Here is a 21,484-nt window from a genome sequence, read left to right on the forward strand (position 1 = left end):
GTTCAAAAGTTTGCCAAATAAATTTGGAATGCCCCATTCTTACTCCCATACATACGCAGGTGCTGTGTGTAGGATGAAAAATCTTATTCAGTGACTTGTAATAAGACCCCTGCCTTTTTCTCTCTTCTGCTTGAATTATCTGCATGGTAAGTGAAACGATCTGAAATGATGAGCATGTTATTCATTCTTATCTAGGATTGTTGACTCTCCGATGGCCAAGCGAAGCGAGGAGGCCCCAGTCTCTATGAAGGGCTGGCTGTATAAACAGGTAGGCAAGAAATGCTCTACAGTAGTATGTCATGTAGTGGTAGTGTGTCTTTAGGTATATTGTAGTTTCAGTGACAAAAAAAGTTGATACGTACATTTATAGTGGTTGGTTTGGGTTGACACAAACCTTTCTTTTGACCATGTGGCAGTGTGTGTTTAGATACATATTTAAGTTTAAGTTACGAAGATTAAGTATGTATATTATTAGTAAGAAACATGCAAGTTTTATGCAAGTTCAAAGTTGCATTTTTTCATGTTTATATAAAATATACGTTAAGTTATACAATTGACAGGTCATTATATACTTGACAAGTCAGGATGATGTAATCTTACATGTTGAACTATGTGAAAAAATAAAACAAGGTGTCCTGGTAGCAATTTTTATGAAAAAAATGGCTTAATACAGGGAAGTGAACATAAATATATAGCCTCGATGTCCAACTACGGTTGGTTGGTTTTATGGAACACGGCTATGCAATAAACCATCAGTAATCTCCTGGCACAATTTTATAACAAGTGGAGAAAGATGCCATATATTAAGTAATGGGCTTTGACAAAAGCTTTTGCTACCTGCCCATTGCTGGAAGTGTAGGAGGTTACATAAGCCTACAGTGAATGTTTGGATTAGTCACAACTCCATGTGATTTAGTGGCTGTGATAAAGGGGGCAACCTCAACCCTGGAGGGACAGCGAACCACTTAAAATTCCCATTAAGTGACCTGTGTGAGTGTGTGTAGAGAGCTTGTCTTAGAGTGATTTGGACAGGGCTTGTAGCAGTAGCTGTAGCGCTCAGTACATGTATTTTGCCATTTTAGGTGTGTGTTTACATGCAAACTGCATAATATCATCGTTGCTCGCTCGCTTTACGTTGACATGTGTGAATGAGCAGGTATTGGGTTTGAGGCTAGGTACCCTTTCAGGTGATGTGGCACAGTGAGTATACAGCTGAGTTTATGATACTATTTTGTGGGAAAAATAATGTCAGAGTAAGGAACTGACTGGAGGGCTATAACCCTATATGTGTGCTGTATGCGGCAAAGAAAGATGCCACATATTGAAGTGGTGCAGCCAGTGGAACAATACGCGTCTTTGTTATTCTGTTTTTACAGGAGGGAGGGACCATTAAGCAGTGGAAAAGAAGGTGGTTTGTCCTGTCCGACTTTTGTCTGTTTTATTATAAAGGTAAGGGTGATATCAGAGCATCAACCACACTGAGTGATGTCAGATCACAGCACAGAGATACATATACATGAGTCATTTGTACGGATTGCACCTGTATTATGATGGGTCAAATGATATAGTGTGGGCAATTTGTTTAGTTAAAAAGCACATTTTGATATTATATCAATTGCCTCAAGATATAAGAATAGCTGATAGTCTGTTTTGTTGTTTGCATTTGCCTCACACTGTTTAGTCTATAAAATGTGCGAAAATGATTCATGGATGAAATGGACTGGTTGTGAATACAAGAGACAATTTATATGCAGCTTGACTTAATGAAGGAAGATATCATCAAACACTGTGACATACTATGAGACAGAAGAATGTTTGACATTCCTTCACGTTCAGATTTCTTAAGATTCATTTCCTAAATTTACTTGACTATTTTTATCTCTGCATTGAAATTGCAGCAAGATTTGGGCAATATTTATGATTTATTTTATTTTATCTGAACATTTTCTTAGGCCCAGAGGAACAACAGACTTTAGGCTCTATTCTGTTACCAAGCTACAAGATTAACCCATGCGCAAGAGATGATGGAATAGGGAAGAAATTTGCTTTCAAGGTACTGATGTGTGCATAAAAAAACCCTCTTGATATGTCTGCATAGCATATAGTGTATTGAAAATATTCCTATCCTATCTTTTTGCAACTTGTGAAAGGTTAGATATGGTATGGTTTAGCTTTGGATAATATTAAAGAAACAAGAGAGCATGCACATTTAAAAATGATTAAGATTAATGAACTCCATATTGAGATGACATACATGGACATTTCTGAATCGATCATTGACAGATATTGTATGTCCAGATATAGTTGAAAAAACTCTAGTGTATTTTTTGTGTACTGTATATACTCACATTGAAGAAACCTATTTGTCACCCATCTTCCTCCAGGCTGAGCATCAGAACATGAGGACCTACTACTTTGCTGCAGAGACCAAGGAAGGGATGCAGAAATGGATGAATGCCATGAGCCTAGCCACCATTTTGCAGAGAGATCCAACGTAAGACTGTGTGTTAGCATTCAGAAAGAAGGGGCAATGTATAAATTAAAAAAACACATAGGTTTGAAAAAAAAAAAAGAGTCGATTTCTGCAAAACAGTATGGGATATTTTGGGAATGCAAATTATGGGAGTAGGGAGGGATCAGAAAGACATTAAAAAGGTATGAATGCTCAACTGAAGCATGGTACAAACAAAAAGGCACTGCCACACTGTACTAATATACAAGTGAACTGCTAGCTCCTAGCTACTGTGAAAAATTGGATTTAGTTTGATGAATTAGGTGATGTAGATGGTTTAAATAAATTGCGTTTTTTGTAGCCTTAGTCAGTACTAATTTTAGCAATTGTAGCATGACTTTTTAACTCATTAAAGCATCTTCTCACATTTTGTGACACTGATCAATATATTCTCTAAAAAATAATAGAATACTACAAGTTTAAGTCTGCTTCTTGATATCTAGTCAGTGTTCTGTAACACGAGCATGTTTCTTTTTGTCTTATGTTTTTATTTTCTGTAGCTATCAAAGACGATGGCAGCAGACCTCTCAGTACCCCCCACATGACTACCATAGCAACGCCAGGTCTGTCTGTGGTAGAATATTTGGTGATATTTTTTTTGAAAAAAACATGCTGCTTATTTACATAACCTGCCTCTAACAAAGCATAAGTTGTTTTTTTTTTCATATGGCATCCACACTACCAGACCTTTAGCCCTCGGGAAGACTTGATGCATTCCCCCTGTTCTTTTTAGAATTGCAAAAAATTAAAGAATAATTTAGAAATTTTTCTTCAAATCTTCTCCTGAACATTAAAAGGAGAGTTTAAATGTTTCAGTATTCAGTAATATATGTTTCAGGTGCATGTTACACCTTATTTTCAAGTAGATTGCAGCCAAAGACTTGTAATCAGTCATAGCCTCAACACTTTGTATGGAAGTCTATTATAATCAATTCTGCTTTGTATAGTGGCAACATTGCAGTTGGAGTGGATGTTCTCCAGTATAGGCTTCTTACACATACCCCAGTCTTTTTGTTTTCTGTTTATCCTTATTCATGGCTCTCTACCAGGGGCTGACTTGGTGATGACAAAGTTGTGTAAAAATCCTCATCGGACAAATATGTACACAGCTGTTGAAGAGTCAGAGAAATACCTGTGAATGTCTATCTACAAAAATTCCTCTGTAGCCCTGGTAGAGGGTACTTGTCTTGCTTAGCTAATCCTGTGTCACGGCTGTGATGAATTGATGCTTTAGTTCACTCTTAACCCATTGATTCTGTGAATCTATTGACATTGCTTCAACCAGCTTTTATTATAAGAAAATTTTAAAAAAATTTTGTTTTGTTATTTATCATGAGGAAATGTAACCATCTAACCCATTTAACCAAACATATTTCAGCATAAAGATTTATCAATGAACAGCTTTTTCTGGTGCAGGTAACATTTTGGTTCATAATGGTGCTTGAATATGGAAACGTGATGATGATGATAATATTATTAACAACTGATTGATCTGAGCATTAGAACCATATTGCATGCTGTTAATTTCATGTAACTTTATTGTCAAAGTATAAACAATATGCTACAAATATTGAACTTAAGTAAGAAAATTTTGTTAACATCAAAAGTGCTGGAACATGCATATGCAACAAATCTCATTACTCTTTTCCCTTTTCTTTCAGTGTGGAGAGGCAGTTCAACCCTCCCCAGCCATCTCCAAATGTATCCAATGCCAGTGAAGATGCTGGATTTGGACCTCCACCTCATCGCCACCATCTTGCAGCACCCAATGTGCATGAAGTACCACCTGGCAGAAACAGTGATGGCTCAGATGCAATGAGAGACCAGTCTTACTCTGGTGGCAGACTCTTTGACCACTATAACCCCTCAAGTAATGGTCACATTCCACAAAATTACGATCCAAGGTCAGTTCCCAATGGCTATGGCCGCTCACTGCCAGACTCGGGCATGCAGAGAGGGAGCTACACATCAGAGTCTTCACACGGAGATTACAGACAGAGGGCACCACCGTACGGTGGCCCAGGTTCTGCGGGACCACCACATCTTCCAGGCAACCAGCCTCATTCTGGTGACAGGGGTTACCCGGCAACACGCTCTAGTACCACTCTGCCTCAGGCGGGACCAGAGAGGGGGAGATCTCCACAGAGACTGGGAACAAACAATAGGAGTATATCTTTAGACAGAAGGCAATTTCAGCAAGATCTGCCACCGTCTGGTGGCCCACCTGGGGCACCAACACATAGTGCACCATTGCCTCAGCATCCACAGCAACAAGCACCGTCACAGTTCAGAAATCGTGAGGAACCCGTACGATCTGGTTACGTCCAACGTCGACCTGATTCTGGAGATTTCATGAGGCAGCGACAGAATATGCCATACGAACAAAAACAGCCAGGTAGTGCTCAGCCAGCAAGGCCAGTATCAGCTTATTATGAATACGAAAGGCCACAAAGAACCGATCAACAGTTCAGGGACACACAAGGTGGCCGAGGTCATGGTGGCTCCTCAGAAATGCTTGGGCCACTCCAGGTCCATGTCAGTCAAGAATCCCAGAAGGATGCTGCTCAGAATGGCATGGGATATAGTGGCCCAGGCAGGTCAAAAGGAGACCAAGGAAGGCCCCTCAGCCAGTATGATTACAACAGACCAGCTCAAGGTCAAGGAAGGAGTAATAATGATGAATCTTCTAGGAGAGAGTTGCAGAAACAAGAATCTCTACGACAGTTGAGAGACTGGCATAATAGAATGCAAAGGAGTAGTCTGAGTCGACCAGACCAGAGCCCAAATCCAGATCATTCTTCGCATCAGCCTCAGCAGACACAGGCTCAACACCTTAAACAGCCTGTATATGAGAACATTCCAGGACAAACTGCACGTAGAAATCTCAGCTCCAGTTTTCAGGAAGATTCCCCTGCCCCTGTCAGGCCCCCGTACCCTGCTGCATACAGGGACAAACTGGTAGAAGATGCTGCTGCAAAGAAGACCCCAACCACAGCTCAAAATATGTTGGAGTCTTCCCAGAATTCCATGCGGCACGTGAATGAGCCTCATTTCTTCCAGTACCCACAGGTGCAGCAGACAAGGCCAGCACAGCCACAGGTAATTTAGATATACTATTAATGCTTGATTTGAAGCTGACTTTTAAACAGTCTGAACTATTCTCTGATCACCATAATAGGTAGTGCCTAAAATGGCTCCCTGAACCCTTCTTATAAAAGTTTCAGCTATTAAATTGATATGTTAAAATATGATTCCTGGTATTCTAAAAAGCACATTTTGCACTAAATGTGTTCAGTAAAATATGTGAACACAAACTTTTCTTGATTCTAACTTGACAAAAATGTCCTTCAGGAGCCCAGTGTTCCTGATAGCTATTTATGGGCCAAACAACACGTGGAGCAAGAGGAACAAAGACAGAAAGAACAACCAAAACCAAGAGAAGAGATGCCAAGATATCCAGACAGTTATTTGAAAGCTAAAGATGAAGTAGAAAGAATGCAACCCAGACCCAGAGAGAAAGGTAGGCCATTTCTTTATGGTACACTGAAATTTAAGCTATTGTCCTTTATTACAGAAAATATAGAGAATCATTGCAATTGCTCAGAAACTCATGGTGGCATAATGAGGCTGTGTGATGCTTTGCCAATGTAATTTTGACAAGAATATAAGTAAATGTTACTTGAAATTTAAATGTATTACAGAACAGGGACTGTTGGTAAGATAATACAACTTTTAAAAACATACAATTATTTGGGGGGGATTCAGGTTCATATTTCTTAATTACTTCCTGAAAAAGTAGTCTGATCTGTGCATAAAATCTTTGCATTAAATTTTGAATGATTGCATGTGATTAATAATTAACAATGATACTAATTAACTGACAAGATGGGGTCATTGGTTAAAGACAAGGGGAAGGTAGTAGAGTCAGTATCGCTAGGGGTACAGATACCTCATGTGACAAAATAAAAAAAATTATCAGAACTATGGTGGAGAGAACATGAGTTACTAACCCCATTTCAGAGCATGAAGGACACCAAGATGACAGAAGAGCTCACTACGGGGGCTACCCCACTGTGGCGCAGGGGCATCGCCAGCCTGCCAAAGCAGACTATGAACACCTGGATAATTTCTATTCAAATCTCAATGATCCTCCAGGTACATGGGTGTGAAATCTGTGTGTGTTAAGTGATTATAGACGCAGACAGTCTTTTGTTACATTACATTACTAACATGAGTTGTGGCCATCACTGTTCACTTTATAATCTGTGAGGCTTTACAGCGGCATATTAAAAAGGGGAGGATTTGTTTTTCTAGTAACTGTTACCACATTGAAAGATTGTTAGTATTATTTCTCATTGTGCCATGTGAATCCTGCATAGCAGTTTTTATAGGTTATAACTTATCTTTGTACTATTCTTATAACAGGGCCAATTTATGGTGTTCTGTCATGCGCATACATTAAAGTGAAGAAAATTATGTCAAGATATTTAAAAGACCTGATAAGAACATCATGAAATTAGATCGGCTACAAGTTGTAGAATAGATCATATCTTGGTTTTTAACAGATAGCAGTTAACAGAGTTAATATATTTTTCAACTTACTAAGGTATTGGTTTTCTTCTGTTTCAGTCAGTATTTTAGTTTATTTATTTTTATTTTAGCTACTTAGACATGAAACACTTTTGTTTTTAGTTGACAACTGTAATAATTAATAGAACAATAGTCAAGTCATTCTAAATAAGCCTTTTGTATTACTTGACTATAACATAATTAATTACACAACTAATGCTAATACTTCACTTGCAACTGATTGTGGGGCTTTGCAGCAGTGGATTTTTGCAGATGGACTTGCCTTTTAAACTAGCTTCAAAACATTGCATTAAATGTTTGCATTCTATCAGTGATAGACTTACAGGGTGTAACTTATTGAGCTTTAATTTATCAATACATACAGTATTATTGCTGAAAACAATGTTGAACTTTCATTTAGCTTCTGTTATGGAACGAGTTAATAAGTGAATTATGTACAAAGTCTTTATATAACAAAAGGGACTCTTGGACATTTAATAATAAAATATACAGGAATACAGAATGACAGCTTATCAAAATTTTATTAAGGTTATTTATTATAATTAGTTATGTATGCAGTATAAGGTTTTATAAGCTGTGTGAGAGACAGAATTTTTGCTTAAGGGGAATCAATCACAAATTTGTTTAATAATACTAAATGGGGTTTTGAAAATCACTGCTTTTGGTTTTCTGCACAATAAGCACCCCTCAAATTAAAACCGGTTCTATCATTAATTCAGGATTCAGAAATCAGATAATGAAAATGAAATGATGCCCTATTGATGTGATTTTTGAAAAATTATCTGGGCAGAGGAATAGAAGTATGATTCTGGCCTGCTTTATGTTGGTGAAGTGTAGACAGCTGAGGGGTGCAGCATTTGGTTGCAGTGTGGTAGGTGTTCTTGTGTCGTCTGCCTTTTCTTTACAATGCTGTGTCACATAACAACAAGCTTATATTCATGCACCGTGTGGCTTAGCAACTAACTTAATGGTAGACATGTCATCTTCTTTTTATTTCCACTTTCATTATTATTCCTACTTTGGTAGAAAACAAGTTTTTTACATTTATCAAATGTTCTTTTGCTACCAAATTTGTTGTTGTTGGTCCTAAATTTTGCTGGTCCTAAATTTTCTATCCAGTGTTCATTTATTAATTTTTACAATCTTTCTGTTATTTTATATACGAGTAAACTTCTGTTTGCTTTGAATTCAACTCCTTCCTTTTGCTTGGTTGGCTTAAAGCTTTTAAAAAGAAAATGGCTTGTGTCCTAGGGATTGTTTTAACTTTGATTTGCTGGTATTGGTGCATGTCTCTGCATGTTGTTATGTGCTTTGTTTTGTTATCAGAAGGCAGGCATGGAGAAAGGGGTGATACAAGAACTCCACACCAAGAAAGGGTTGCATCCACAGTGACCATTAATAAAGATAACTCAAAAGTACCTCATAGATCTCTAGGTGATGAAAATCTCAGTGATTCGGCCATACCTGATTTCTCATTCAGAGATATATTGGAGGGATCTGTCCATAGTGGCAAAACACCCACAATTGCAAATACAGATGAATCTATCAGAATACTGAATGAATTAATTGAATCTTATGGCCACGAGAGAAAAGAAATCAGAGGGGGGACATCTGAAGAAGACCTACTGTCGCAAGACAGAGAACACAGTGAACTCAAACAGCAAATTCCTAGTGATCATCTCATCCCAAGTGGTGAGCAGATTTTGGCCAATCGCTCCAAAGTTGAAATAGTTACGATAACACCCCAGGGCAAAGGGTCTCGCCCCATGCCCAAAACCAAATCTCCTCCAATGATGGCTGTGCAGCCACTTAGCAGTTTTAAACCTAAAACTGTCAACAAACCTCTCACTTCTGGACCTGTCAAACCAAACTCACCCAGTTCTAAATCTCCTTCACATTCAAATGTGTCAGAAGATCTGAGGTCTCCTAATCAGAATACTCACCTTAACGGTGTTCTCGGTGTTCATCAAAGTAGTTCTCCTCCCCAAGTCAGTACCTCCTTGTCCACTATGGATGCAACCCATATGCAACCAAGTGCAGCACCTGGCAGCAGTAAGGCCAATATAGCGCCACCTATGGGCAGCAGTAGGGTGTCGCCATCTACAGGTGCGCACCATGTCTCCTTCATGGCTGATAGTTCAGCTGGGGAAATGACAGCCCATTCCACCACCTTGGCTAGGGAAGGTTGGTGTGTTTCTAGAAATAATACGGGACATAATATTACAATCCTCTAAGGCATAGGGGGCAAATATTTTGTATCAGTTTGAGTCTTTGTATGTATTTGGTCAGCAGGTAGTGATGTACTGTGTGTACAATATTCAGTCTAAATTTGTTGTATAAAAACCACAGAGATTAAAGATTATGAATGTTGTCTCATTATTGCAAGGGAGAGCATTGGTTTCAAATGAAAATCTAAATGATAAAAAATCATCGGAAACAATGTTTAAATAGATGAAAAAATGGACTGAACATTGGAGTATTTCACACAAACTATTTCCCCCTTTGTCTTTAACTCATTTAATCCAATAATTAATTGGAAAATGGATTAAGAGATGTGAGAGAAAGATGTTATAGAAATAGGTGGTGGTGGTAGTAGATAATGGAATTAACAAAAAACTAACGTCTTTAAATTGGGTTGTTGCAGTACTACAGTAACGAAACAGAAGCTTGAGACATGTGTGGACATAGACAACTATGTACGAGAAACACTACAAAAGTTAATTAAGTTGGTGGTTTTATGCATGAGTCCTTATTATTTCATAGGTGGGCGTTATCCCAGTGAAGGTGCTGCCCCCCAGAGAGGCAGGGATAAACTAAAAAGCCTGGACATCAGCACAGTGAAGGAAGAACCTGACATGTCTGACCAGGATGTTATAGTGAGTTGACTGTTGAAGAGGAGAGGGCAGCTGCTCAATATTTGAGTTAATGTGTTGCAAAAAAAAGATACTTGTAATGTTTAAAACTGAATTCTTGTGTCCCTGGTAGAAAAACTATAATGCTTGATATTTAAAACTGAGAATTCTGTTTATGCGTCATATTTAAGATGCTTCATACTTAAAACCAAGTAAAAATGTTGGATTTAAGGATCATACTATGACTCCATTAGATACTTTAGGTATAAACTTCATATATTTAAATTGCAATTCCTTTATATTTGATAAACTTTAGAACTATGATCTTTTCAGTTCATTTCCCTCTGTCCACATTTACAAATTCCCATTCTCTTCTAGGCCACCAAGAATTTTAAGAATCTCAGGAAGAATTTTGCCCTGAATGGAAAAATAAGACTCAGTATATCGGCCAGTGATTTACTTGGGAAATCTGTAAGTAGATAATTTAATGTTTTGAATGTAGATTTAAAATGGTGTAAACTAGAAAACTATTTATTCTGCAAAAACATTGCACCATGTAACTCCATTCGACAAATCTCTTGCGTTTCACCTTAAGAAGCCAACATTAGAAGAATATTCAAATATAGGCCCCACTCCAAATCTTAACTGTATTTTGATCGAAAACTCCGCTTAATATTATTCTTTAATTCATTAAATTTTTTCAATCTTTTCAGCATGAAGAGTTGGTTTTACTTCTGATAGAATTACGACGAAAGCAGTCCAGACTGGAGGCTGCAAGGGATGTGTATAAACAACAGTTGGAAACAGCAAAAGTGAGAGAGAAGGATTTCCAGGCATTGTAAGTGGATACTGTGCATATTGGTATTGAAATGATTGTGATGATGTAAATCTGTACGTCTTCTTATTTGGACAGTAATGGCAATGTCCTTTGTAATTGATTGTCACAAGTTTAAGTACTCCTAGTTGAACCATAGCTAAAACATAAATGTTACTCTTGCAGGCTCCAGACTGGGAATCGGCCACCAGATTATATGGAACGAGACCACCACATGTACTTGGACATCAAGAAGCAACTAGAAGACATTGAAAAACAGGTCAGATTTTCACATGAACTTTTTTCAAAGTTTCAAGTCGGGAATTCTTTTCTAAATGCCAAAGATTAAAATTATTATAAATGAGCATTTATTGTACATGTCAGTGTGATTAATCATGATATAAAACTGAAGAACACCTTTGTTATGATTATTGTTGGTTTTTCAGCTTGAGGTACACAAACCTTTGGTGAATTTGGTAGACAATCTGGTGAAAATGGGCAGTTTATATGGTGGTGACAATGACATGTTTGCTTCACAGTATAAGAGGGTAAGAACAACACACTGGAGGTTTATTGGGCAGTGGTTTTTGAGAGTTTAGTTTAACAAAAACTGAGCTTGAAAATAAAGATAACTTGGTAAATATTATAAGACTCCACGTGAATTCCACGTTGTTAATTATAAGGAGATATTACAATTATAGCAGAAGGGTTTTTAAACCCCCCTCAATGAAATTCTAGATCCACCCCTGGAAACATTATTACTATTTAATCATTGTTACTTGTGTTTTACCTATTTAATAATGGCTACTCCTAGTTCCAGATTACAGGAAGTTCAAAGTTAAACTTTACTTTAAAGTTAATTACTATAATCAGCTTGAGTATAATGAAAAAGAAATACTGTTTTTGATTTTTCAGAATCTATTGAGTCCAGAGGAGTACACACCTCCCAAAAGAATGCTGGATTTCACAAGAAAGATGCAGGAAGAGAAGCTGGCCCAGGATTATGAAAAGGAGGTGAAGCATCTCAGTGAAGATGAGGTGGACCTGGAGGTAAAGGGGGAAATTACTGATTTTTAGTGTTAGCACATGGAGTCTGAGAGGTTGTTGTAAACAAGTATTTTTAGCATGCCTTCACCATTTTTATAAAGTAACTGGAAACAGCATAAGCTTGTAATCTCTGAAAATGAATGTGAGTTTTAGCTGTAAGCGATATTTTTGTCAAATATGGCCAAAAACCTTTTCATCTCCTATGAAAATATTATAACAGATAAGTGTAAAACTTGTTAATGGTTGATTGTATTACTTGAATTGAAGATGCATAGTACCTTTTCAACAGATAATGTTGTTGATGATATTATTATTTTTTTAATTAGGAAAAGTTACAGAAGTTGTATGGTCTAGATCGTTCGCTCCAGGAAAAGTCATTTATGGTGACTAGTCTACAAGAGGATAAAGTAAGTATTACCGGCATACTTTATTACAGAGGTTCAGATTTATTCCCATATTTGTAGATTATACTAGATTATTACCAGTAACTGAACCATTAACACGCCTGTCCATTTATGATATCACCTGTGCTCAATTTGTTACAGGAGTTGTTGGAGAAAGCATTAAACAATGTGAAGGCTCAGCTGGACCACTCTCAGGATGATCTCCGGGAAGCTGCTCGCCTGTCACAGCAGCAGAAAAATATCGAGAAAGAGTTGTCTAAGGTGCGCCAACAGCTGGCTGATAACTCAAAGGTAAGGAACCAGTCAAGTTATCTTATGTTTGATTCAGATTGCAAAATGCAAACCATTAAAAAAATTGGCTAATATCATCTTGCTTTCTGCGTTGTCTTCAAAGTCATGGTGACAGACATTAAAGGTTCAAAACCCAAAAGTGTATCTACTTATGCACTTATCTACTAATTTTTTGTTGATGGTCAATTATAATAGAATTTTAATAAGATTATCACAGTTTCATTCTTTACATAGAAATGCGATAATGAAAAACATTTTCTTATTCACATTTGTAACCCCCACCGCACTTAAATTTAATGATTCACTGAACATCTTTATGTCTCTAAAACGATTCCTTAAGCAAATGTGTTCTTTTGTAGGTATTAGAAGAACTTACCACTGAAAATGCTAAAGTGGAACATGAGGTCAAGATCTTAAGGTCTAAAATTCATGGAGTTCGGAAAAGCACAAGTACCCCCACCCTGGTAAGTCAAAGCGTATTACAGTCATGTAATTGTTCTACCAACCTGGCTTTTCTAACACATTTTCCAGTTAGGTGAAGCTCATTTTTAGAGATGTTTCTACAATAAAGTGTCAGATTATTAGTACATAGTAACTTCATGGTAATGTATAAATTTTTACATTGCTTGTGAAATCAAAGATTGTAATGAATACTCTGAAATATGAACAGCATTGAAAATTCATTTTTAAAGATGGAGTTTTTATTACAGTCAAATAATGAATCTGTCCGAGCCAAAGTCAAGTTGGAACAGGAGCTGTCCAAGGTTCAAGATATGATGAGTGGGCTTAATGAACAGGGCAAGAAGCTGAGAGAAACTATGCAAAATCTACGCAATTCTTCAACAGGTGTGTTTTAATTGACAACACTACACATCAGTAGGTGTGGTGGACCTCTTGTCAACATTTTTATAATTTAGTATAAACAAAAAAACCTCTGAGCTCAATATGTTCATTCATAAGTGAACCAAATAGATTTATTTTTGTAAAAGTGCACTCTCTTAACAATTATTGATAAGAAATTGCATGTCTTATATAAATATTTTTTCTTTTAATACTTCAGATGTCAGAGGCTCAGACAAACCACAGGACAAATCCAGTACCTATAATGAAACAGATCTGGACAGTAATAATACTAAGAACATTGCACTCTCTGGTTATGATAGGAGAAATGGAAGATCCTATTTAGATCAGGTATGAAAACAGTGGGAGGATAGATTACTATACTATACTCAAGAACAATATTTAGAATATCTGGGCACCTTATGTATTAGAAAGAGGGTTATTCAAAGATTCGGTCTAAAGCAAAGTCTACATCATCTGAACTTAGTGTCAAAAACAATGGAAGAATTTTGAGCATGTTGAAGGATATTTTCTCCCAAGTGAGTGGCACTGGCTCCATCTATATTTGTGGTAGGGAGGTCACCCTGGGTATGCCACATGATGGCAATATTCTAACATATGCTTGTTATTTTGATATTTGTTTATGTTAATCATGGTATATATAACAAATACATTAAATGTAAGCTGTGTCATGTGTAATGACCAGTAATCCTGAGACGGGGCTTGTAATTGTAATTTTTTATTTCAGGATGATGATGACAGTGTACAGGACAGTGACACACCATGGGACATCAGTGAAGCAGATGAAAACACTAAAAGATTCTTTGGTATGTATACAAAGTACATCAGTTTCAATAAATTACATTAAGTCCTATTTTTATTGCTCATTTGGTTCATTTAGACTTTTCAAGATAGTGTATTTTAGGCTGCAGTATGTCTGTGATTTGCTCCTCTGTTAGATTATTCTGTAACAAATTCCTTTATTACTCATCAGGTTTGCTTCCAAAAGATAAGCCTCGAGCTAGAACGCTGAGAGAAGTAAAGCAGAGAGAGACAGAGAGGAGAAGTAGGGACAGGGAAAGGAGGAAGCCCTCAGACACACAAGAAGCACCCGAGCAGGGAATACGGGAGAGAAGCAACTCCATGCCTGAAAGAGGTAAGGTTTCATGTGTGTTATTGTGGTAGGTGTGGTATTGTGTTAGAGGTGCCATTGCGTTGGAGGTGCCAGTGTGTTAGAGGTGCCATTGTGCTCAGTGTTTCAAGAGGGGAGAAGTTTGTGTAAATGGTGCAGTAAGTGTCAGAGCATACATGGAGGTAGTAGCCAAACTTAACAATACTTAAAATATGTCGTATTAACATGGATAACAGCAGATAACAAGCTTAGCTGAGCTGCATGTATTTATTTATTTATTTATTTATTTATTTATTTATTTATCAATTTTTGATGACATAATTGATAGCTTTTGATATTAGTAATAAGCTGGCTACTGTCTAAATGCATGTGCATGTATTCCTTTTATATTCACTTTCTTTGGGATTGGTCTTTTCAGCCAAAATGTTTTATTTCAAAGAGCCTATGCATGTTCAATGTCTAACACTGGTGGTATCTCTGCACATAGGTAGACGGTCTCAGTCGTTGCCACGAAAGTTGAACGAAGTCCCCTCACTGCAACAGCATGCCAAAAACAGTGTTGTTTCACCTAAGGAGCTCTTCACTGGGAAGAGAATAAAGGTAGGGAAAAGAAGCTGTTTTTAGCAACGAGGCATGAGCAGGAAGTGTGCGCAGGTGCCCCTAACATTGTATATGTGTGCAGCATAGCTTAATGTTAACATTAGTCGAAGGTTGTTAGACAGGTAGTAGATTTGAAAAGGAGAAGGGTTTGTGTCAGTTTATCAATTTTCAGGGGCTTTGAAGTTAACTCACCATTTATTTATTATTATTATTGCTATTATTTTGCTTCTCTATTTGTTTCATTGTTACTATTTTCCATTTTTTTATCACAGGATCGAGAAAGGAGGCTTTCAGCAGCAGAGAGACTCTTCCCTACTCCTACCAACAACAGTACTCCTACCACCTCAGCCCCCAGTAATAGTAATAGTAATACCAGTACCAGTCACATGCCCAGACCTGCCGCCACAGCTTCTGTCCGCCCCATGCAGCTCTCAGCAGAATCCAAGGCTCGCAGGCACAGCGAGTTAGGACTGGCACCAAAACCATTTCAGGCCTCGGGCTCCACTGGGGGGTTCAGTAGGGTGAACCCATCATTGGGGCCCAATCGCACTGGCTCTACACCTAACTTGTACAATACCACACAGGGCACTGGTCCTGTTAAACAGGGCCCTGCAGTGCCCCCCAAGAAGAAGAAAGGACCACCCAGGAGAACAGGGGCAAGGTAGTCAAACTTTTTGACAAATAGAGAGACAATTGTTGACTTTTCGGGTGCAAAAAAGCCTAATTATGTATAGTTACTTTGTTTTTTTATGCATTTTAGAACATGATATTCTTAACGTAATGGATTCAGACTAACTTATCAAAAAAGTTTGGAATCAACATAGGTCAGTGAATTCTAGGGTATTAAAATGTCCAGGTTATCTGTTATGTTTGTTATAAATACTGAGATATTCATTACTTCTGCTCAAAGTATAAAGGTTAAAAGAAGATATTACCATATATTTTAGGTACCTGACCATCTCAAGTAGTGCACCACTCCAACTGGAAACCTCTCCAACTAAGAAACTAGGAGTACAGACTTCTGCTGGAGACTTGATAATCAATCAGGTAAAAGATAACGAAATTTCTAAAATCACACATAACCAATGACGTAAAAAGTAAAAGAATTTCTTAAATCACACATAACCAATGAGGTAAAAGATAACAGAATTTCTAAAATCACACATAACCAATGAGGTGAAAGTTTATGATTGAGTATGAAGTAAATTATGAGAAAGTTGTATTTTGCATTTAATTTATTAACTAAGAAATTTGTATGAAGATGTGCATAAAGATGAAAGTTTCAGATGTTTTGTTTCCTCAATTGTGTAAAGCCAAAGTTCGGTTAATATGTACTTTACATCAATTCAACACTTGCAGAATGATCCATTTGAAAGTGCAACTGGAGTTCGCAGAGGTTCCCTAGACTTTACTCCAGATTATGTACAGAGTACCTCATTCAAAAATGAACACATAAGCATTGACACCATAGAAAAAGAAGTGGTAAGCTCATGGTGCAAATATGGCAGTGAAATATATATATATAAATATATGATTTTGGAATTTTGAGTTAAACTTAATGTTCAGCTCACTTAGCCTTTGAGATGATCATATTGCTCTTTCAAATGATAAAGGGGCATTGGTTTTATGAAAACTAGCCTGAGAAAAGATGCCTTTTGTTATCAGAGGCTCAATACTTTTAGATGCAGTGGAAAGATTGAAGTAACAAATTTGCCAGCATAGACAAGACTACAAAATCTGAATACAGATAGACAATACAACAAAATGTGAATATGATAGAGAAACTGTTTCACCATAAGAAAATATCCTTGTTTCAGTTATTCATCCCAGGGAAGATCGAAATACCAGAACGTTATGTACCAGAGAGTGACGAGGAAGAACTCACAGAGGATGAAAAGAGAATGCGTCAGAAAAAGGCTGACCGAATAAAAAAGTTGCTCTCTGCACAAAGGTGAAATATCCAACACTAGTGTTACCATGTTTTTTTTATTGTCCAGTAGGGCTTATCAAAAATGTGAATTTAAACGCTTATCATTATCATAATTTGTGCCTCCTGGCCTTATGCTGTTGTTTAGAATTCGGTAGTATTGTCAGTTTTAATATCATGTGTGGTATTTCTAAAATGAGTAAAATTTGACAAGAGCATATTAAACCACACCTTTCATCTGAAACACATATGTATACAGCATTTCTGTTTTCTCATTTCAGTCTTCAAGACTGGACAGAAACAGAACTGGACCCCTTCAAACAAGAGAATGTGCATGATAAGTTCAGTGAAGAGAAACATCACAGAGAGCATTTACTATCTCTAAACCAGGCACTCGCTAAGGAGGTGACACAGAAAACCAGACAAGTAGCAGGTAAGTAATGAATCCTCTAGGGGTTTGGGATTTTAATAGAAATGCAGAAGGCTTTAGCAAGATTAGTCTTTACAATACCTTCATTCTTATCTTAGTTTGGTTATTGAATTATTTTTTAGATGTGGCTTGAAGGTCAAGGTATCTGTCCCAATTTTTTTAACAGTTAAAATTTATTACAAAACCAGATTCAGTTCATTTTTATATCAAACTGCAAATACACATTTCATTTGGCATGATTGTACACAAATAATAGAATAAGTACGATTTATTACCCAAGATTTTGTTTCGTTCTATCTATGAAAGAGAGCAGACGACAAGCAGCCATATTGAAAGAGGATCAGAAAGACACTGACAGTGACGACACTGGGGCACCTAAAGTGTCTGCCACATACTATAATGATCCATACTCTGCTAACCCAATCTCTTTACGCCCTCCCAGTCTGGCTAGTGAGGCACCTCTATAAGATGGTGAAGACATACGAATCACTTTTAAAACTGGTGCTCGACATTTGTTTGCATGTCTGTTGCTGTCATCTAATAAGCAGGCCACAGTTACCACAGAGTAGAATTCCAAATATCTGCTCTTATGAATTCATACTGAATTCAGAAATGTTTTTCCCCAAAATTATTTTCTGTGATTTATATTTTGCTAAGTATCTGCGTGAGTTGAACCTTCTGAATTGAGGAATGTTTTCCCAAAACTCTTTCTTTTATATTTTGCTAAGTCTATGTATGAGTGGAACAAAGAGTGGTAAGTGGAAAATATATATGTGCTAAGTGTTATCATGTGATGGGTCAGTGAAGCATGAGGAACTCCTGTGTATATCTACCCACAATTGTGATATCAGAATATCTATATATATCCTCCTACTTTGCATTACCTACTTTGGTCTCACCTCGTGATAAAGCATGTGTTATTTTTCTCGGAACAACAATCAGTCTTTAAAAAAAAAAGCCTTGTCTTTTTAAAAAAGCCTATCCATATAATATGATAGACAGCAGATATGCAGCATTTGAAAGGACCACACTTCACCAAATATATATTCTAATTCTTACACCAACATTTGACGGTGGTGGACATACTAAACACTCCAACTATTACCTAAAATCAATGATTTCAGTGGAGGTTATGTGGAGAAGGGCTCAGGGAATTAATGTTGTAATTAGCTGATGTTAATTATACTGGTATTTTCTTCAAGTACTTATCTTTCCAATCACATATCTAATACAGTAGATCTCCAGCTCTGGCCCTGATTGGGCTCAGCATGTATTATACTAATGTATATGGTGACGGTTCTAAAACTAGACTGAATTATATGTTTGCTGGCTGTTGAAATGTGCTGAGTGTTTGTGGTCTGTTGTATTAGTATCTGTCAGTACAGTGACTGCATTTTATATGTTAGTCATAGTTTGCTTTTCCATTGCTTGCTTCAGATGTTGATGATTAAGACAGTAAGACATGTAACCTGTGCTTCTAAGGGGCTTTCTCTCTTGTCTCTTTTCTAGTCCAAACTTTTCCTGTGCACTGCGCGGATTTTTTTGACTATGTGTAACACTGGCTGGGTGTAGGTATATAGCAAACTGCCTGCGTTCATATTTGCAGTAGTTGTTGTCCTTTTTTGTGCTCTGTCATTCATGGTGTATTGTGAACTGTGGTGCTTCTGTATATTCCTGCATGCTCAAGGTGGATGGGTTGGATACAAATACATTTGTTCATTAGAAAAAAGATAAAAGTATTATCACAGAAATCTGTTATTTTCACCTGTTTTATTTCTTTTTAGAAGCTATTAAGATGCAAATGTAGCTTTTTTGCATTATGAAGGTTTTCTGTTTACCATACTTAGATAAAAAAAAAAGTGAAGAGTTCTACAGTTCTGAATGTATAGAATAGAAAACTGTATTGGTTTGCTGCATGAAAATGCTTTATTTTATGAAGCATGGTGTTAAATATGTTGCAGTTTCTGTTAGTGTTCAAAAGTACAACAAATTGCTGACTGAGAAGTTTGTCTGATTTCTCTGAAAACACTTCACAGCATTGAACAAATGACTGTAAAACAATTGAACTTGTTTTTATTCTTGATTAAAAACTATTTCAGCCCAAAGAAGAAAGACCTGGTCGTCCAGTGATTCACACGTCGTCACGGCAACTAGAGTGGAAGTTAGTGACGGAAGTGACAGTGACATAGAGAACCTGGGGACTCCACTTGTACAACAGCGTGAAAATTTCTTCACATGATACCAACGGAATGCAGGCCACTCTACATTTGTTAAGAAAGTAATTGTCAATACAGACATTAATAGACTGTTTAATCTGTTTGTGGATGAATTCATTATATATTTCTTACTTATTTCAGGCACATGATAATGTGGTTTCAACAGTGCACTATTTTTACCACCTCTGTTTATGTAAAAAAAATAATAACTGATTATGAAGAAGCTGTGAGTGTTCATGATCAAATATTGTTAATTAAAAAGATATACTCAGCATGACTTTTCATACATTGTGGTAAATATTATGATTGCTATAGAATAGAATTCTAGTGTAATTTTTTTATAAGTTCTACTGCTGAGGTATTTGCATGTTTACCTGCTATTCAGAATAATTTTAATGTTAACTCAAAGCACATTGATATGCTTGTCAAATGCTTGTAAATACGTCTTTTTTAAAAACTGGTGTACATTTATTGTCTTTGAACAAGTTTGCAGAGCAACTTAAAAGCCTATATGTAGTAGTTGCAAAATTTGTACATATCTAAAAAAGTTTAGATTAGACAAAACATCACAGGGTATTTAATTCTATGATATACTCTGCTTTTACACAATCAACATTATATGAACAAAAATATATAAATGATACAAAGTTGGAGTCATATTGCCAATAAATATATGATGTTTATTTTGAAGTTGTGAAAAAAGGTTTTAAAGCATATATTTCAAACCTTGAAGTGGATCAATAGGAAAAAGGGAACAAGTTACTGGATTACTCAGTTTATACCATAAATGACTTAATGATCAAATGTGGGCTTAATTCTTGCTTGTTAACCACCAAATGCGATGATAATGAATATTTATATGCAGATGACACTTTGATTGTATCGTTCAATTGCAGTACATATCTTCATCATACATGATGTGGAAATTATCTCATATCAATACTGGAATATTCACAAATGTATATTCTCCTTGCATTCCAAACGCTTGCTCCCTTGTGTCACAATTTGTGCCATTCAGAACTTTGTGAAAAAATGTGGCTATTTCAAGGAACAGTTACGGAGTGGGCATGTAAATAAAGAACCCAGCATTTATATAAATAATACACTTTATGTTTGAGAAAGTATTTTTTAAAGAAATATTTTCCGTTGTTGAATTCTAGAGTTTTTAATGATATTATTTGTTGGATTATTATACAGTTTGTGATGCAAGTATTTTATGTATAGAGTTAGAGAAAGGGACCACAGTTTTTGATAAAAACAGGGGAAGATATCATTCAGTTTCTCTATGCAGTTCTAGAAAAAATTTTATTATTAAATTTATAAGTTCATAGTATAAAGATTGTGAGAATTTGAGTGCAGTGGTTATAATTTAGGAAGAAAAAAGTGAGATATTTTAAGATGCAATAAATTGTTACATGTAATTTCTTTGAACTAGCAAAAGTTGCAAAACTCAATTATATTTACACAAATTTATCTCTTAATCATTTGTATGTATTATACAGCTGTATATTTTATGGATTAAAATAAATAATAAGCTCAATTTTGTTTTCTTGATATATGGTTACAGATTTTCAAAATAACGCTGTAGCGGACTTCAATTTTGAAACTTTTTCCGAACAGTGGCTGAACTTGAAGGGAGAAGTTCAGTAAAAATCGAAATATTGGAATTCCTTAAAGGCACATGACTAATGTATATGTATAAATTCGTATAGCACTTTATGTCCTAAAATCATGTGAAGGCAGATATACGAGGATGGACAAGTTCGGTAACCCCCCCCCCCCCCCAAAGACTTAATTAGGCCCTTGAACACCATCTATTCATCTACAAA

General features: G+C 36.5%; 1 protein-coding gene across 9 annotated transcripts in view; it reads left to right on the forward strand.

Moving 5' to 3' along the window:
- Positions 1–21,195, forward strand: part of LOC106158612 (uncharacterized) — a 29,507-nt gene extending 8,312 nt beyond the window's left edge. For 2 of the 9 annotated variants that reach the window (XM_087010883.1, XM_087010902.1), the window contains 30 exons: positions 196–268; positions 1,377–1,449; positions 1,953–2,053; positions 2,385–2,494; positions 3,013–3,075; positions 4,174–5,611; positions 5,864–6,032; positions 6,533–6,667; positions 8,429–9,286; positions 9,866–9,978; positions 10,333–10,425; positions 10,668–10,792; positions 10,955–11,048; positions 11,215–11,316; positions 11,684–11,818; positions 12,142–12,222; positions 12,361–12,510; positions 12,870–12,974; positions 13,221–13,356; positions 13,571–13,701; positions 14,099–14,177; positions 14,345–14,506; positions 14,970–15,082; positions 15,355–15,743; positions 16,030–16,129; positions 16,442–16,564; positions 16,900–17,033; positions 17,291–17,442; positions 17,746–17,910; positions 19,539–21,195. In XM_087010883.1, the coding sequence (XP_086867009.1) occupies positions 196–268; positions 1,377–1,449; positions 1,953–2,053; positions 2,385–2,494; positions 3,013–3,075; positions 4,174–5,611; positions 5,864–6,032; positions 6,533–6,667; positions 8,429–9,286; positions 9,866–9,978; positions 10,333–10,425; positions 10,668–10,792; positions 10,955–11,048; positions 11,215–11,316; positions 11,684–11,818; positions 12,142–12,222; positions 12,361–12,510; positions 12,870–12,974; positions 13,221–13,356; positions 13,571–13,701; positions 14,099–14,177; positions 14,345–14,506; positions 14,970–15,082; positions 15,355–15,743; positions 16,030–16,129; positions 16,442–16,564; positions 16,900–17,033; positions 17,291–17,442; positions 17,746–17,906 (5,698 nt within the window). In that variant the 3' untranslated portion in view covers positions 17,907–17,910; positions 19,539–21,195. Of the gene's footprint in view, positions 1–195; positions 269–1,018; positions 1,201–1,376; positions 1,450–1,952; positions 2,054–2,384; positions 2,495–3,012; positions 3,076–4,173; positions 5,612–5,863; positions 6,033–6,532; positions 6,668–8,428; positions 9,287–9,865; positions 9,979–10,332; positions 10,426–10,667; positions 10,793–10,954; positions 11,049–11,214; positions 11,317–11,683; positions 11,819–12,141; positions 12,223–12,360; positions 12,511–12,869; positions 12,975–13,220; positions 13,357–13,570; positions 13,702–14,098; positions 14,178–14,344; positions 14,507–14,969; positions 15,083–15,354; positions 15,744–16,029; positions 16,130–16,441; positions 16,565–16,899; positions 17,034–17,290; positions 17,443–17,745; positions 17,911–18,167; positions 18,194–19,538 lie in introns of those variants that run through there. The other 7 variants (XM_087010907.1, XM_087010911.1, XM_087010885.1 and 4 more) reach the window with 7 other exon arrangements.
- The last annotated feature ends 289 nt before the right edge of the window (positions 21,196–21,484 follow it).

Source organism: Lingula anatina, chromosome 1 (genome assembly GCF_051362555.1).
Source record: "Lingula anatina isolate TDL-2025a chromosome 1, LinAna3.0, whole genome shotgun sequence".
Taxonomy (NCBI): domain Eukaryota; kingdom Metazoa; phylum Brachiopoda; class Lingulata; order Lingulida; family Lingulidae; genus Lingula; species Lingula anatina.